Raw genomic sequence first — 18399 nt, 5'->3', positions numbered from 1 at the left:
TTTGACTTCTATATCAGCTTGTGTAGAGAAGTCTCTTAACGCTTCTCGGATTAGCATATTGTATAAGCTCAGGCTAGGATACGGCCCAGCCCGGCCCATACCGACAGCATATAATTGTACTGGTTCCCTTGTCATCTTTACCCTATATAACATAACATATTTACCCTACCCTTGCTCAAGTATATCGGTAGTTAATTTAAATTAATAATATATTTGGAAATAATAAAACATGTAAGATCTTGAAAACTTCATCTTGACATTGCATATTATAAAATCTGACAGAACCTGTTTGACTCAGAAGCAGCCAAGTATAATTCTGGCGTCTGGTTTGAAACTATAGCTTAACCTATGTTTGCATTTAATATTTTTATATATTTATATTTAATTAAAATTAAGATGAGTTTTTTAAAAAAACCTTAGTTTTGAAAATTTTCAGTACAGTAATCCAACTTTTAAAAAATTTCATAAAAAAATATTTTCATAAATGATGATTTTACTTTTTGTCACTTGTGTCGTTGGCCATGCTAACTCAATCACGTCCGTAAGCTAGTTATGCTCATCTTAGTTGTCTTCATTGTTCTATGCATTATTTGTTTAGCCATGCTTGCGAGAGGAGGGAGAAAGTCGAGGAAAGAGAGGATTGTAAACGAGAAAAGAGGGAGTTGTGAGTGTTAGAGAAAGATTGGAGAGAGGCATGAGTGAGCTCGTGCGCAAAGGCGATTAGAGGTGTAAAATCTAACTTGCGCGTGGAAGTATAGACGATCAGAGGCTTATGTTTACTCGTGGCCCCTTAGCTTATCATTGTTCTTAGTAGAGGAGAGGGGAGATAGGACAATAATGGGTTGGATGAAGATAATGATAAATTAAAATTTTTATAATTATAGTTTTATTTAAATTTTTTTAAAACAAATTTTTTTTTCAAATATTCGCCAATAAAAACTCACTCATGTTGACTACCCTAAAAAACCCGAAAGGGCAAATAAAAGCTTCCCTCGTGTTCTATCTCCCGTGCAGTACCATTACGTCCCCAGCCTTATCTTACACGTCGAGCTATAACTGGCTGTCGTCCTTCCGGTGGCCCAATCGAGTCTCCCTACATCATCCTGTTTATCTACTTCTTCCTCTTCCTCCGCCATTAGTAGTAGGAGGCCCCTTAGTTTCCCAATCCCAAACCCACCCACTTCCCCTAAATGGCCGCCCTCATCTCTTCCCTTTGCCGGCCTTCCCCCGCCACCCCGAGATTTCCCCTCCCCTCGCGCGGCGGCTGCTTCGACCCGCGTCGAAGGCCCCTCCGCCTAGGCTTCCGCTGCTCCGCCTCCAGGTCTCCCCGCTTTGACCCAGACAGCGAACAGGTACGCCAACTCTCTGCGAGTCTCTCTTTACATGGTTGTCCAACCTTGTCTAAGCTGCAATCTGGTTGGTTCACTGGAACGGAAGCTCGATTCTTTTTCGTGATGGAGAAAGAGAAAATTTTCGTTCGTCCGATGTGTTGTTTGATTCGAGTAATATCTGTCATAATCGAATGATGAAACCAATGTGCTCATGTTCCTTTGATGATATTTCGTGCAAAACAGCATCGTTTACTCAAAAAGTCGGGACTTTTAATTCGTGCTATTTTTCCCTTTTTCTCGTTCTTAAATGCCCCAAGTTCCTACTATTCTCGTAGCATCTTATTTTAAATTTTCCAGAGGAAATCAATGATCAATTTAGGCAATTTACTTTTTCATCTTACCTCAGAGGAAATCGATTGCCTATTTCTTCTTTTTCAGTTTCGACGCAAGATATTTGAGATAATGCTCGTTTTATTGGGATTTCTTTTATGCAGAAAGACAAGTCGTTTGGCCTAAAAGAGTCTGCAATATCTTTGGCACTGGCAATTGGATTGTTTACTGGTGTGCCCGCATTAACTTCACCAGCGCATGCATCTCCTGCAAGTCCAGTGCTGCCTAATTTGTCGGTGCTCATCTCTGGACCACCTATTAAAGATCCTGGTGCCTTGTTGCGAAATGCATTGCCTATTGATAACAAAGCTATAAGGGAGGTTCAAAGACCACTTGAGGATATCACAGAGAGTCTCAAGGTTTCTGGAGTCAGGGCGTTGGACTTGGTTGAGCGAGTAAGTAGACTTGTCACAGTCTTATCTTTAGTCCTGTTGGATATGCTACTTTCAAATTAATATGTTCATGCGCCTGGTTTCTGGAGAAAAATGACCCTCATTTGTGCTTCTCAAATTTGTTATATTTGGATAAACTGTAGTCAGTGGGTTATACAACTGATTGTGGTTTGTGTGATAAACAAAAGCATGCTACCCATTCTGCATTCTCAGTGAAAATAAACCACAATATAGTGTCTGTCTGTCACTTGTGTGCTTCCTTTTTAGGAACCAGAATGCACCATATTTTTAACCAATGCCATGCATCTGATCTAGGCATGAGATTGGGTGGCTGATCCTTGCTCTACCTAGGATACCTGTTAGCTTTTTTGTGGTTTTCATGAGATGGAACCATCATGTGTGGATTTCAAATGAGAAATTCTATGATGTGCATGAATCTTTGGTTGCAAATGATCCATCTGAAGTGAGAGAACCAACGTACTGTTCAGTGTGTATGCACACTTTCAAAGAAATTCTTATCATGTTTTTTATTTATCATCCCACTGGGATTGAATTTTCATGGGACAATAAATGTGCATGCAAATCTTGATTTTGGGGCCATCAACACTCTTCCGTTTCCTTGTTATGTCACTTTCAAAGAAACTCTTATTAGTTTTTTTTTTATCCGACCACTGGGATTAAATTTTCATGTGACAATAGATGTCCATGCAAACTTTGGTTTGAGGCCATCAACGCTCTCTTCTATTCCTTTGTTATGTCATTGTTTTATCTCCCACTAGGTGCAAAACCCTGATGTATTCTAATAAACTTAGGTGTGCCTATCCACCTACTCCCCTCAGAAGGGGGAAACACAAAAAAAGAAAAACCTATATGGCGATTATCCCATAAGCAGCACAGGTCGATGTAAATATTGCCATTGAATCATCAGGTTGTCAACACAATTGTATGACAGCACTGGTAGTACTTGTGTCTTAGAAATTCTGCAAGATATGGTTAAGTTAGTTGGTACCTTTCAGATTGGATGATACTCGTAATAGAAGGTCCACTTGGAATATCTAGGCGATGCTTATGCCACCTTATCTTTTTGTTGATTTGTTGTGAATTTCTTGCTGAACCTTTTGTTTTCTCCCTACTCTATTGGTAGAACATAAGGCAAGCTTCTCGTGCTCTCGAACAAGGGAAGACTCTGATTCTTAATGGTGTAGCTGAATCAAAGAAAGAACATGGAAAGGAATTGATTGAAAAGCTTGCCGTTGGGATGCAAGAGTTCCAGCAGATTGTGGAGCAAAGAGATAGGGATGCAGTGGCACCGAAGCAGAAGGAACTCTTACAATATGTCGGAGGGTGAGAACTATATTCAACTTTTTATAATTGTGAACAATTCTTTTTTTTTCTTTTACATAGCAATATTAATGACCAACACCTAGTTATAAGTTTTCATTAGTCATTCTATTGTTATATTTCTTTTAGAGAGAGAAATTAAACTTAAGTTGGTTACATGTGATGATTTTTCTTAAAAATCGCATGTCATTATTGTGTATTTTCCTATTTATTGTCTCTGATATATTACCTATACATTGGTGATATAGTAATCAAGTGCTAAATGTTGAAATTTCCGCTTGGTGGGTTCAGAAAATCATAAATATATTACCTTATGCAATGATAGCTCAAGCTCATCATCCATGTAGAAAGCATATTTTCTTCAGGTGTCCATTCTTGTCACCTGTAATCTCTGTCATGTTCTTAAGATTTAAAGACTAAAAGGAATTTGAGAATAGGTTTCTGTCTCTGTTTTCAAATACAGTCTCATATGCAACCTGGGGGTTTGTTTATTAAATATCTGCTTTTTCTTGTGGTGAATTCACTAGTTTTACAACAAAATAAAGAGAGGGTTTTGAAACCCATCACCAGCAACTAGAATACCTTGGCTCTATATATGCACACAGTTATTATTTTTCCTCAATGTGAAGCCTGATGTGGGCCTTTGTAGCTGTTGCCTACAGCTTGGCTTTTGTGGTAATATGCAGCAAGCTAGCAGCAAACTACTTGTCAAAAGAGGATAGAAAAAATACCCTCAAGTAAACAATTATTTATGCATCTGGAGATGTATGTTAGCTGCTGCAAATTCTGATTCTCTGCTCTTGAACACTCCACAAATCTACCATTACTTCTTCCTTTCTCTGCCTATGGTGTATAATAAACATAATTTCTCTTTCAAACTGCAAAAACATAAGCACTATTTCATTTTGTTCTAAGTGAATGCTTAGCTCAATATTCCTCTTTTAACTTTTTCCTTATAGTAAATTTTTATTTACAATATTGTTGTCTTCTCGCCACAAACTTAGGCATTTAATTTTCTGTAGCTGAGGAAATGTTTTAAGAGAGCAATCAAAGCAAAACGAGATATATTTAGCTGTTAAGGACCATAGATTCATCTACTATTAATATTTTCTAATTGTTTCTCTAGGAATTTCACATCTCCTGATTCCTTGAGTAAGACGCATTGGGTCTCTGGGAAGAGTCCCAAGAATTTGTGTTAGGATGGTAAATGTGTTTTTTGCTCTCCCAATTACGAAAAAGGTTTTCAAGGATCATGCTTCTCTCACATGCTGAGTTATTCACACCATTCTTGGGAACCAAAAGCATTTTCCCTCTTTTAACTGATGTTGATGGGTATTACCTCCCCTCTTGCGTATATTGAACGTATTATCAAGTAATAAACAAAAAAATAGTTTCTCAAATGCACCAAGATGACTTCGGGTTTCTACATGATCATACATGATACAGTGGATGCTTAAGTTTGCTAGCTTCCCATGGTTAGCAACATCTGGCATTAAAAGCTTGCAGAAAGCCTTCTTAAATGCATCATTCTCATATATAACCTTGTCATTTACTGCAGCTGAGACTTCCTGCGACATTGCGTTTCTGCAGTGTTGAAGAGGATATGGTGGATGGTTTCCCATACGAGGTGCCAGAGGAATACAGCAATATGCCTCTATTGAAGGGGAGAGCAACGGTGGATATGAAGGTTAAAGTCAAGGACAATCCAAATGTCCAGGATTGTGTATTTCGCATTGTGCTCGATGGGTACAATGCCCCAGTTACAGCTGGAAACTTCTTAGATTTAGTCGAAAGGCATTTCTATGATGGCATGGCAATCCAAAGAGGTATTTCCTTATATCTTGTCTTCGAGTTGTACGGAACTGAACATTACATCTGATTCATAGTTGGAATATCAAACTATTCACATTGTATACAGATTACTGCATAATGACAATAATTTTTTGTGTTGAACTGAAACTTTCCTTGCATGAATGTCAAATTTATGCTGTATACAGGACATGCCATTTTCTGGCATGTGTATAGGATCTCATTTGTGGAATTGAGTTTGCCTTTAAAATTTGTCATGGCTCTGCTGCAGCTGATGGCTTTGTTGTCCAAACTGGTGACCCTGAGGGGCCTGCAGAGGGTTTCATTGATCCTAGTACAGAAAAAGTTCGTACCATACCTCTAGAAATCATGGTTATTGGTGACAAGACTCCCATTTATGGTGAAACATTAGAGGTAAGTTGGTTAAATTGTTTCAGTTAGTGGAATGATTAGCTCGTATTTTGTACCTTATTAAAGTGCTTAGCGGCATTAAAAATGCCTCAAGTGCTAGCTTCTAAAAACATGGTGTCCGCATTATGCAATACTTATTCGCAAGTCATTGCTTTTATCCTCAATTTAATGATTTTTTTAGCATGAGCAGTTCTGCTTTATGATTTCCGTGGTGTTTTATGCTTTACTAAATCAATGGTGCACAGCCTAATCTGCGCTTTCTTCATCCAATTTATCAGGAACTTGGCAGATACAAAGCCCAAACACGCCTTCCATTTAATGCATTTGGAACAATGGCAATGGCTAGAGATGTAATTCATTCGCAAATCCTCTTCTACCAGTTGATTATATCTATCAGCTACTGACTTATGTTTGTTTATTTTAATCTGAAAACAGGAGTTTGACAACAACTCTGGTTCAAGCCAAGTGTTTTGGCTTTTGAAAGAAAGTGAGCTAACACCAAGTAATGCCAATATATTGGATGGACGATATGCTGTTTTCGGATATGTTACAGAGAATGAAGATTATTTGGCAGATCTCAAGGTTGGTGATGTTATTGAGTCAATCCAAGTTGTATCTGGTCTTGAAAACCTTGTCAACCCAAGTTACAAGATTGTAGGATAGTATTTAGGGTCCTTTTTTCCTCTTCAGTGATTTTTAGAATTTGTAAAGCCCGGAGCACATAAACGATGAACTTTGGAGCTTATTTTTTTTCGAAGTTGCCACTTAATAATTTTTCAGGCTGTTGATCTGAATCTTAAATTAAATGGTCAATAAACAAACTGACGAAGTATGATTTTTTCTGAAATTTTTTAGCTGTGTATCTAATATTTATATTGATTCAAGTAGTATCCTTTTTTTTAAATCTCGGACTACTCTTCAAAATTTATTGGGGGGAGCTTTTAATTTTATAAATTTTAGTTTTGTCCTTTTAATCAAAGCAAAGGTTGTTTTTTTTTTTCAAAATCTCCTTAACTCGAGTCAAAATTATCTGAAACTTTAATCCAAGTAATTGTTTGTTCGAATCACATCTCTTTTTCTTCTACTATTCTCGTGCCCTTGTTCCATCTTATTGTGGTATCCACTATATGTCTATTCTCATCTTGTCATCCCACTATATGTCTATTCTCATCTTGTCATCTCACTTTATGTCTATTCTCATCTTGTCATCGTATCCACTATATGTCTACTCTCTTCCTACTCTTAAGTACTCTTTGGTTATTACACCCGACCATCCACATCCTTGCACATGCCTCGTCTCCTTCCTCCTCCCACCTTGGACCGTGGAATAAAAGAATTTGTTGTGAAGGGAAATGATTTTATTCATTGAGATTATGCATATTTATACAGGTTTTGAAGAAGAAATTTTCTTGAATCATATACTCAAATTACTCAATTAGACCAATTACTCAAATCTGTGATCGATCTTTAAACCATAGATTGATTGATGATGTAAGGAATGTTAGGATATCATTTTATGTTTGCTTCTATCATGATCTTCTATCATGCCCCTACAAGATTGAGTTTCTGTTAAAGATGTCAATTTTGAAACGATGTAATTGAAATATCCTACGAGTGAGGCTTTGTGAAGGAGTCTACTAGTTGGTCAGAAGTATGAACGTGAGAAACACATAGTTGATGTCTGACAACTTAATCTCTAAGTGAAAGTCAATGATAATATGTTTCATGCGTGAATGGAACATTGGATTGGTACATTAGCATAGTATATTATAAGAGTGGATTAGGAAATGATGCCAAATTCGTGTAGTAGATTGGTAACCTAGTTGAAATATGCAATGGTAATGGTGATGGCTTTGCATTCTGCTTGATCTTGTGATTGTATTATATTTCTTGGAATTCCAACTGATTAAATTTGTTCCAAGGAAGATAATGTAGGCTAACGTAGATGTTTTATCATCAACATTAACGAAGGAATGAATATGAAGTGATGAGTATTTACGAAGAAGAAATTCATACTTAAGAGCCTTATTAAGATACCACAAGAAACGTTTTAGTGTTGACCAATACGTAGTGGATGACCGATGCATAAATTGTGATAATTTGTTAACTGTGAATGAGATGTTTGGATATGTGAGAGATAAATACTATAAGGAACCAAGTACTTGTCAGTACTGTATGAAATTCGTAGTAGGGCTGCCATCATATAATTTGAATAAATTAGTGGTGGAGAGTGGAGTAGCGACTTCTTTAGTATTCTACATATTCATCTTGGATAATAAATCTTGAATGTACTTCTTTTGAGTTAAGAAAAGTTTGAAAGATGTGAACGTTACTTCCACTCCCAAAAAATAGCTTAAGGTTTCTAGATCTTTGATGGAGAATCGATCAACTAATTACTTAAGAAATTGCTTGATCTTTATATGATTATTGCCTGTGATGATAATGTCATCCACATAAATTAGTAGATATATAATACTTTCCTTTTATTATTGTAGAAATAGAAAAGTATCAGATTTGAAGTTGCCAAAACCGAGTGATGTCAGAAATGAGCTAAGTTTGGTATACTAAGCTCTTGGAGCTTAGTGAAGTCCATAAATAACTTTTCGTAATCTACAAACATAGCTTAGATATTGAGGGTGGATGAAGTTAGGAGGTTGCTACATAAAGACATCTTCAGTTAAGGTCTCATATAAGAAAGCATTATTAAAATCTAGTTAGCGTATATGCTAGTCTTGAATGATAGCCAAATTCAGGATGAGTTAAATTATCATCAGTTTAATAATCAAGTTGAATATTTATGTGAAATCAACACTTGATCATTGGTAAAACTCTTTGACTATTAGACGTGTTTTGTATTAGGAAATGGATCTATCTGAGTTTTGCTTAATTCAAAAGATACATTTATACTGGATGATATTTTATGTGTAATGAGATGGTACAAGGGTCCATGTGGCTTTATGGAGTAGGGCATCATATTCTCCACTCATAGTTTTGTACTAGTGTGGAGATTTCTTAGTTTGGGTGATAGTTGTGAGTTCAATAGGTATAGATGGAGAGCTTCTGATAGCATGAAGGTCATGGATTTAATGTGGTTTGAAGATGTTATTTTTAGAGCATGTGGTCATGAAGGTTAAGGATTTAACGTGGTTTGAAGATGTTATTTTTAGAGCATGTGGTCATGTAATGTTCAAGTTCTGTGGTGTTATTGGGTTATGTTGGAGGCATAAGGATTGGTGGAGATTTAATGACATGTACCTAATCAGATTGATACACTTCGATATCACTTGGCTGAGAAGAGGATAAAGATATCATTTGTTGTGTCAAGAGTGTTCTTTCATCGAACATTATAGGGTGAATTGGTGAAGTTGCCGAAGGTGTGAGATGCTACTAAACTAGAGTGATAAGGGAGTATAGGTCTAGCGGAGAGAGTGATTGGTTAATGTGGTAAGAGGTGTGTTTGAGGTGTACTCATATGAACCCAATGATGTATTGTTATTGTAGCGGCTTGCATTATTGAATAAGCAAGATTTTGAAGGGAAAGGCGGACTCAATAAAAATAACATAATGTGATACGAAGACCTTTTAAGTTTGAGGCTTATAACACCGAAAAAACATTATATTCAAGAGACTTGAGATGCAAGACTTATGTTCAAGAGACCAATGAAGATGCAAGGCTTGGATTTTGGTTTTAACTTACGTGAAGCGTAGGGGCATAGCCAGGGATAACATAAACAACCAAATACTTTGAGTTTTTGAATGTTTAAGATTTTATAAAATCATTTTTCAAACAGTGATTGGTGTTGTAAGATTAGGATGAGCATGCGGTCAATGAGGTAGACTGTAGTTTGAAAGGTTACTAAACAAAAGGTTAGTGACATAAAGGCTTGATGTAAAAGGGTGAGACCAGTTTCAACTATATATCGATGCTTTCGTTCGATAGAGCCAACTAGTTGAGGTGTATGTGGTGTTAGACTTGAGATGTTATATGTCAATGAGAGATAGAGTTCGATATTCACCTTCTCTATCAGAGTAAACTGTCTTGGTAGACTAAAAAAGGTTCTCAACCACCATTCTAAAATGGGTAAAGATCCTAGTGACTTCAAATTTATGTTTGAGATAATATAGCCATGTATATTTTATGAAGTATACAAAAAGTATATAAAATTTAAAATTATCAAAGAAAGTGGTTAGGGTAGGGCCCCAGACATCAATGTAAATAATTTCAAATGGTTTAAAGTAGGATATAAAAAATGTTCCAAGAGGTACTATGTGATTTTTATTACTAAAACAAGCATCACATTCCAATTCTACTTGATTTGAAGTTAAAAGGGAGCAATGAGATATTAGCTATTATTGAATAGAGGGTGATAGATGACTAAGGCGACGATGTCGCACATCAATTGGAGTAGTAACCAAAGTAAGAGCAATTGGTTGGGTGATTTGTGACACTGATAGCCATTATAGATATCTTTATTTTGATCTCAGACTAAGGATAGCCCCATGCTGAGATACTTTACAACAAATGAGTCAAGAAAGAATTCAATAAAGAAGTTATTTTGTTTATAAAATTAAGAGACAAAGATGAGATTCCTTCGTACGTGAGGTGCACACAAAACATCATTTAAGTGTGAAAGTGTCTGTGTGAATTAAGTGTTGTGGAACTAATGTGAGTAATAGAGATTTTATTATCTAACACTAATGATGATGTCTTCATTGTCTTCATAATTGTGAAAATTAAAAGAAGTGATATGGTTAAAAGTATTGAAGTCAACAATCCAGTTGCTTGGATGAGTAGTTGGAATAGTCATGATATTTTCTTGATGCTAATTGAGTGTGATAGTAGGCTTGGGCCGAGATCGATAAACTTTTGTTGTGTGTCCAATTTTATCATAGAGCTGATTGATGACTTTATGTTGATAATTATTATTTGGATGCCAAAACTGTTGGTAGTTGCAGTTGGAGTTGTTTGGATTATAATTGCCACCATGGTTGGGGGCTTGATAGTGTAATGAAGAATGATGGCTTTGTGTGTTGCCCATGTGACCAGGAGACATTTTATTCGGTCCTTTGTAAAAACTCGTGTTGCTTTGATTGTCCTTTCTTTTAGATTTTTGATTGAATTGAACTGTGATTGTCGGTCTTTTCATTCTCTCTTCTCATTTTAGATATGTTTCATGATCAATCAACTTGTCATATAGTTCTTCAAATAATATTGGTGAGTCTCATGCCCGAATTGCTGTCGTCAGTTCCTTATATTGTTCTCCTGAGCCATTGAGAGTATGAACAATAACTTCTTCATAACTCAGGGGACATTGAGAGTATGAACAATAACTTCTTCATAACTCAGGGGATAACTTATTAAAGCCAAGTAATCTATAATTTTTTTATATTTTACATATAATCAATAATAGTATTTTCATTTTATGTTGCTTTCATCAAAATAAATAAAAGACTTGGCATGCAAGTGCAAGAGTGATTGACGAAGGTTATTTGTAACTTTGACCATACTTTTGTTGCAATGTTGTACGAAGATATTAGTAGTGCTATGGGGCCAGTTATTGAGGTTTGAATTACTTATAGAATAAGACGATCTTATCGTAGCCATAACTTGTGATTCTGATTTATTATTGGGTTGGGTTTTCTTAGTATTTGGATCTTTTCTGGTGGACAATTGAGATAGTCATTGATGTAGCCCAATATATCATATTCAAAGAGGAGATTGGATAATTATGCTCATCAGGATACATAGTTGTCGCCTTTAGATAACTTGAAGGGGATTGGAGTTTCTATATTGATGAATATAAGTCCAGCTGAACTATTGTTTCCTAAGAAAATAATAATGGGGGCATTAGATGAAGCTGAAGAAGACATGTTGAGAATATGATGTGATCCATCGAGAGAAGTCTAGAACCAATTGATGATTTGACAAATGATAGACGAAAAAGATATGATATGATAGATGATAGACCGAAAGGTGTGGAAAGAATTGCAACAGTGGCACCAACCGTTGTTTGTTCTTTGTTTCTTCGATTGCATTAGATGGGGAGGGCTCTGGGAGCAGCGATCGGGGAGGACTCCAACTCTTGCTTCGGGAAAAGGGGATAATAGAGGAAAAGGCAACTCCGAGAGCTCTTACTCTAACAACTCTTGCTTTGAGCAACATTCAATCTAAAGAAAGGCAACAGTGGGAAGAGGGGAATGGCTCTTGCTTTGACTCCGAGGCTCCAAGAACGTCGAAGGAGGTGTTCGAGGAGCAATGATCGACGGTGAGTTTATGGCCAACGAAAAATGTTGGGAGAGGGGTTGATGTGGTTCTTGCTTCGACTTCGGAATAACAGACATGGGAGGGGGGGGGGTGTCTGATTTGAGGAAAGGCAGCACCGAGAAAAGAAAAATGACTCTGACAACTATTATGGAACATAATAGAGTAGGTGTATGTGGCTGGCCGATGGGGAATTAACAATCGGGGAGCAAAACAACCAAAGGACAAGCAACAATGATGTCCACAATCGAACAAAAGACATTGAGGTAGACAAGGGAGTGGGCATCCTTGAGGAATTTAGATACTGAATCATCGATGAAAGGGTTTGCTGCTATAGGGATAGTAGTGGCAGCAGATGAAGGGAAGGATATCGCTATCGTTGGATAGATCAACGAGCTTTGATGGGGAAGAGATAAGGGAAGTCTTTCTTATTTGAAGCAAAATGACTTTGATATCATATAGAATAAAAGAATTTATTGTGAAGATGAACGATTTTATTGTGATGCATATTTACATAAGTTTTACGGAAGAAATTTTTTTTAATCATGCATTTAAATTATTTAATCAAATCAATCACTCAAATATATGATTGATTCTTAAATTATAGATTGATCGAGAATATAAAGAATGTTAAGACATCATTCCATATATGCTTCCACCTCACCTCACGATTGTATCTCATCTCCCATGCCTCATTTCGTCTTGTCCTCACTTACGTCTTGTCTTTAGTTATCGTTGGTCATACCTTATCTCCTATCATTAGTCATATCTTATATATTATCGCTCTTGGTTGCACATTGTCTCTTACCACCCTCTATCATGCATAATCTCATCTTGCTCTTGACTCCTTCAGCTACACCTCGCCATCGACATCCTTGCTTGTAACCTCATCTCCCTCCATCATGCTTAATCTCCTCCCTCCTCCCTCCTCCCTCCTCCTACCCTCTACGCTTGCCTTTCGGCCATCCTTAGTCATGCTTCGTCTCCTCCCATCCTTAGTCATGTCTCATCTCCGCTCACCCTTGGCTACACCTTGTCTCCAGCCACCATCATGCCTCATCTCATCCTGCTCTTGCCTCCTTTAGCTACCCCTCGCCATTGATACCCTTGATCATGCCTCATCCCCTTTGACATTTAGTCATATCTCATTTCCCACCTCCTCTCATCCTTGATTGCACCTCGTCTCCTCTTGCCCTCCATGATGCCTCATCTCACCCTTGGTCGCATCTTGCCTCCTCCCACCTTCAATCACCCTTAATCATGCCTCATTTCCTCGCACGGTGTCGTCTCCCACCTTTAGTTGTAGGCTATTTCTCTTTCTTGCTATAAACTAATGTTTACATGAATAAATATTTTATTATTTTATGATTATCAATCATATTTTAGAATCAAAGTTATGTTCAATCATGAAAAATATAGATCAAAGTCCACAAATTAAAAAAAATAATGATTTGCTTGCTACCATCTCTCTCTCTCTCTCTCTCTCTCTCTCTCTCTCTCTCTCTCATTATTTATGATTATCAATCATATTTTAGAATCAAAGTTATGTTCAATCATGAAAAATATAGATCAAAGTCCACAAATTAAAAAAAATAATGATTTGCTTGCTACCATCTCTCTCTCTCTCTCTTGGTTTATAGATTGACTTCCAATGGGATTATCTGAAATATCTCCCAACCACAAAGAATCAAATATGATGAATACGTCCATTTCTAGTAATAGATATTTTATGTCGAATTTGATATATTTTCAAATTGAATCTACAGACAAATCTTAGAATTCAAGACTTGGAAGATTTTATCTGACTATACAACATGCTCACACCTAGTGGACTTTAAAAAGATCTCGTATTTTCCAAACAACTGTCGCTGAAAGATGAACTTTTGACTTATGAGGCGACAAAGGGAGAAAAAAAAGGGAAACCCGTTCTATTACTTTGGGAATCAAAGGAATAATGGAAGAAAAAAAGGGAAGATCAAAACTCCATCAGGGATTGAAAGGAAAAGGAAGGAAAAAAAACTCCTCCAGGGAATGAAAGGAGTAATAGAAGAAAAATAAAAGCTCCATTTATTATGGAAAACTTGTTCCACTGTAGAGAATACGAATGGGAGGAAGAAAGTTAGAAACCATTCGGTTTGAGGGAAGAAAAGAAGAAGAGGGAGAAGACTAGACCAGTCCGGGCACGTCTCATCTGATTCATAATCTGACTAGACCTCACTAAACTTTGATTCATAATCTGATGGTGAATTGGTTCATTTCAGAAAATTGAAGCTGCTGCCACAAAGAATTAATCAGAAATTTGCAATAACAGTAATAACAATGCAATAGCATTTGAAACTGAAAATATTTTGTGAAAAGCAATCTGATTCTAGATGATAATGTTTTGTGATTACCAGCATGTTGCCATTGTATCGCTGAGTGTTTTCATGTCCGGAAGGTAGCTTCCTGATGATTATATCTAGGACTTGTCTTTCAACCTCAAAAAACCTTCAGCTGAGCAACTTCAGATTAGAGAGAACAGAGGGAGAGCCATGCCTTTGCATAACTATTTTTCAGCTACTGTTCAACAACTGTCACCAGTTCGTATTCGATCAAAGACAAATTACTGTCCTCTTTCACGGTGAAATCAGCCGGATCTGTGACTTCTATACGTCCCCATTTGTCCACAGCAAGCCTCATTGATCCTTTAAACATGTCAATCTTTGCATTCCTGAGTATTATGGTTGTATCTGGCTTCATCACATCCACTGTGATTATGAAATTTCAAGCATCAGACCAGTAAATAAATATATATATATATATATATATATATATATATATATATATATATATATATATATATATATAATACAAGAAAAGTATAAAAAATATGAAGCTTGCCAACAATTTTATCAAATCATTGACTTCATAAAAATAAAAAAAACCCATGATCGGTTGTGATTGTAGATTAGTATCTCAGATTGTACCGGAGAAAAAAGAGAAATTACCATTGTACAGATAACTACATGCATTCACTGTTCTAAAAGATGGATCCACAGGTAACACTGGCCTTGGGAGGACAACTAATTGCCCACCTTAGGAGCCTACTAAGACACCCACTTCAATATTAGTATCTTATTTAAAAATTTATGAGAAATTTGATGTATAAATTAGTTAAACAGGATGAAATGCAAGCATATTCTACTATGAAGAAGGTACAGAGTGCAAGTATAAACTTGCTGGAACTTCAAATATGATTATTCATAAATTTCAAGAATTTCAGATATGATTTTATTATAAACGAATTTGAAATATGATTTTGTTATAAACTTCAGGAATGAGACCATTAACAAGAAACTAATGCACATAATGCATTTTCACCAAATTGTCAGCATCTCATTAGAGATACAAAATATCGGGTTAGAAACATCTAATTCAATGTTTAAAGAAGGTTGCTGGAATTCATGCAGCAATGAACTGCTTTGGCAAGTACTGTGATATCTAGGAAACTTGGAACAAAAAAGTTACATAAGCAAATAGCATCCCTCCAAAGTTGCAAATGTAACAGATGCCATTGTAGTTGTAAATGTAACATTTTCTATACATGCCCACAGCCTCACTGTGTTTTGGCATGTGGTTGCATAATTATAGCAAGACTAAGGTTTCATTCAAATGAAAATGTAAACTGACCAATCTACTACTCATTTTTTCCTCTTTTCTTGAGTTGTTTTTGTCTCTTCATACTATGTCTTTGCTGTGAATGATGGCAATGTGTTTATTCACCTGGAAGGACCATAAACTATGCTACTCCAATGACAAAGTTCAATCTTGATATGTGTAGAATTTCCAACCTTATATGTCTGCCACAATAACTTACAAGAATATTTCCCATCTTTATGCATTTCCACCAGAACCAAATTACATTTTTTTTTAGCTAAAAAGAAACAACAACTCATCAACAGACCAAGTATTTTGCATGTGTATCTCCCATATTGGTACATTTCCTCCACAATCAAATTATATATTCTTTACATGCTGTGCATATTAGAGCAATAGATAAGTAATTTAAGTATTAATAATGACTAGATTAAGTAATCATCTTTATGTCGATTTCATAAAATTCAGATGGTAGAATTTCTTCTTAGGATCACAACACCAAGAAGATGCACAGTTATATGTTCTCCACATTTCTGTATATTAGAACAGTCATGAGTCAATAAGTTATTGACCATAAGTCATCACCTTTATGCCGATGTCACATGATTCAGGAAGTAGAAGTTCTACTTAGGATTGATGTGCCAAGAAGATGCACAAAGTAACTTATCCAGTAATTGAGTCATCATATAGGGTGCAATATTCTGTTCTAGATTAAAAAAAGGGTCCTAATCATTGATCAAAAGCAGTCACTTTCGACTGTCAAAGAAACCCTCCAACCTATAGTGGATCTTTATTAATACCAATGAAAAAATAATTGAGGTTTGAGAAAATGATCATATAAAAGTAGGACGAGAAAAATAAAGGTGCTATAGCATACAAAAAGACATGCATTATTTTTGACACAAGGCTAAAAGATGAAAGAAAAGAAAAGACACAATGAAGCTAAGGCCATTAGCAGCAGCAGAAAATTTAGGAGCATTGGAGAGTATGGGCAGAACACAAACCCTATGATGTAACCAAAGGAGAACCTTTAGGTAAGAAATCTCCTTTATATCCGTTCTAAAGTTGCTAAAGACCACAACCATTTCGAAAGTATCTTATAATGACCTTTCAGGTCATACATTCAGTTCATGTTACTCAAAACATGTGGAAGAGGTAATTCCCATTATTTATCTAGCTATCAGCCGAGGAGGTTTTCTCTCCATTAATTTTTCCCTTAATTATCTCTCTGAAGCAACTCCGATATCATTCATATTCTATAATAATAAAAACTGGAAAAATACAAATAACCAAGTTAAATGAAACAAGGGAGTAACCAACATTGTATCAATTATCTCAAAAATCTTTCACTTATTGCTTAATAGTATTTTTTCCTTTTTGATTTCTCAGCTATAAAGTGAACTAATTGCACAATTCTAAAGGCATTAATTTCACTATATAAATACATATAAATTACTGCTACATATACCAATATTTATCATGAATGATAAGACAATGTACACTAACTTTTCAAAACAGAATGGAAGCTTATCCATATGTGCATAATAGCCATGTGTAATTACTGAAGACCATCCACCAAGCCAAATCTTAAAACTTAGTCCTTTTTATCTAAAGAAAAAGAAGAAGAGAGACCCTACCTTGATCATTCCTGGCTGTGAAGACGATCATTCCAGTTTCATCCCCCACCAAACATTCCGCTAGGCGCATCTGACGAACTTGTGGGCCAGCAGTTCGCCCCTTCTGCAGCACCATCTTTGAGCTCACCACCTTCACTGTGAGCGTATGACCGGTGGTACCAGGCCTGAGCTGATCAACCTTAGTAAACTCTGGCTTCCTCATGGTGGGTTTTGATTCAGCCATTTCCTGCAGATTACCTAACCATTACTTGACCCCATCTTAAATTTGACTCCATAACAACCAGGAAATAACACATCCATATGAATAATCAATAAAACAATATCTACAGAGCGTAATTCATTCTTCATATAAATGATGATTAATCAATACATCTGTGTACAAAGCGATCTTATACGAGTAGGCACATATCAAACATATGGGGTCATCAGAAATAGAATTCCGTCAAACAAATCAGAAATCCAACTCATAATAGTCGTCGTGAACTACCGCTAAAAAGGAAAATCTATCCAGTGATTTTTGGTATCCACATAGAGGTTGCAGAATCAAATTAGAAACATAACGATGTATCAAGCCGAAGCAATACCGGACGAGAGATGGAACTGACAACAACACAGGGAGCAAATCCGAGAATTAGGGTTTCCAAAGGCCTAAAAGCTCCAAGTTTGGGGTGGATTCCTCCCCCGATAACAGACTGCAGAGATTTAACCACCGGCGAGACACGTTTAAACAGCCGTCGAAAAGAAGCACATCGTGGCCGTACATTTAGCCAAACAAGATGCCGGATCAACGATCGGAAAGCGGTGGGTCGTCGCGTGTCGGGTTGGGTTGGATGGAAACAAGTCGTGGGCGGGTGAGCCCAATCGTCGTTATTATATGATCATTGTCGGGTCGAATTCTACTAATATTTGAATCCGATTCCAGAAAGCTTAGTAGACGCCCCCAAATGGACTCATCGGTCATGTCCTGTTTCGGGTTTCTAGTCGTTTCGGACTTGAACCCAATATCCCTGTCTGATCTAGCAATTTGTTTGGATCCAATATGGAGCCATACCCGATACCAACCCGGCATCCCTGTCAATAATGGCAAGGGTTACTACTAGTTTCCTACACATGTGAGATGCTTCTTATGGACCCATTTATTTTGCATGGACACGGCCGAACCACATTTATATGAACCTAACATTAACGCG

General features: G+C 36.6%; 2 protein-coding genes across 2 annotated transcripts; one reads left to right on the top strand and one right to left on the bottom strand.

The window, feature by feature from the left end:
* Nucleotides 1-1056: 1056 nt before the first annotated feature.
* LOC135628156 (peptidyl-prolyl cis-trans isomerase CYP38, chloroplastic-like) lies at nucleotides 1057-6453 on the top strand. Its single transcript, XM_065134710.1, has 7 exons — nucleotides 1057-1352; nucleotides 1826-2116; nucleotides 3258-3457; nucleotides 5045-5280; nucleotides 5535-5677; nucleotides 5953-6024; nucleotides 6110-6453. The coding sequence occupies exons 1-7, from the start codon at nucleotides 1191-1193 to the stop codon at nucleotides 6335-6337; spliced, it is 1332 nt and encodes a 443-aa protein (XP_064990782.1). The 5' UTR covers nucleotides 1057-1190; the 3' UTR covers nucleotides 6338-6453.
* Nucleotides 6454-14201: 7748 nt separating this feature from the next.
* LOC135628113 (uncharacterized protein At4g28440-like) lies at nucleotides 14202-17950 on the bottom strand. The gene is made up of 3 exons (XM_065134595.1): nucleotides 17794-17950; nucleotides 17210-17435; nucleotides 14202-14683 (listed from the first exon to the last, which is right to left on the bottom strand). The coding sequence occupies exons 2-3, from the start codon at nucleotides 17430-17432 to the stop codon at nucleotides 14493-14495; spliced, it is 414 nt and encodes a 137-aa protein (XP_064990667.1). The 5' UTR covers nucleotides 17433-17435; nucleotides 17794-17950; the 3' UTR covers nucleotides 14202-14492.
* Between the last annotated feature and the right edge of the window lie 449 nt (nucleotides 17951-18399).

The sequence above is a fragment of the Musa acuminata genome, chromosome BXJ1-1, assembly GCF_036884655.1.
Source record: "Musa acuminata AAA Group cultivar baxijiao chromosome BXJ1-1, Cavendish_Baxijiao_AAA, whole genome shotgun sequence".
Classification (NCBI taxonomy): Eukaryota; Viridiplantae; Streptophyta; class Magnoliopsida; order Zingiberales; family Musaceae; genus Musa; species Musa acuminata.
Note: the sequence above shows the minus strand (reverse complement) of the source record. Positions and strands in the feature narration are given on the sequence as shown.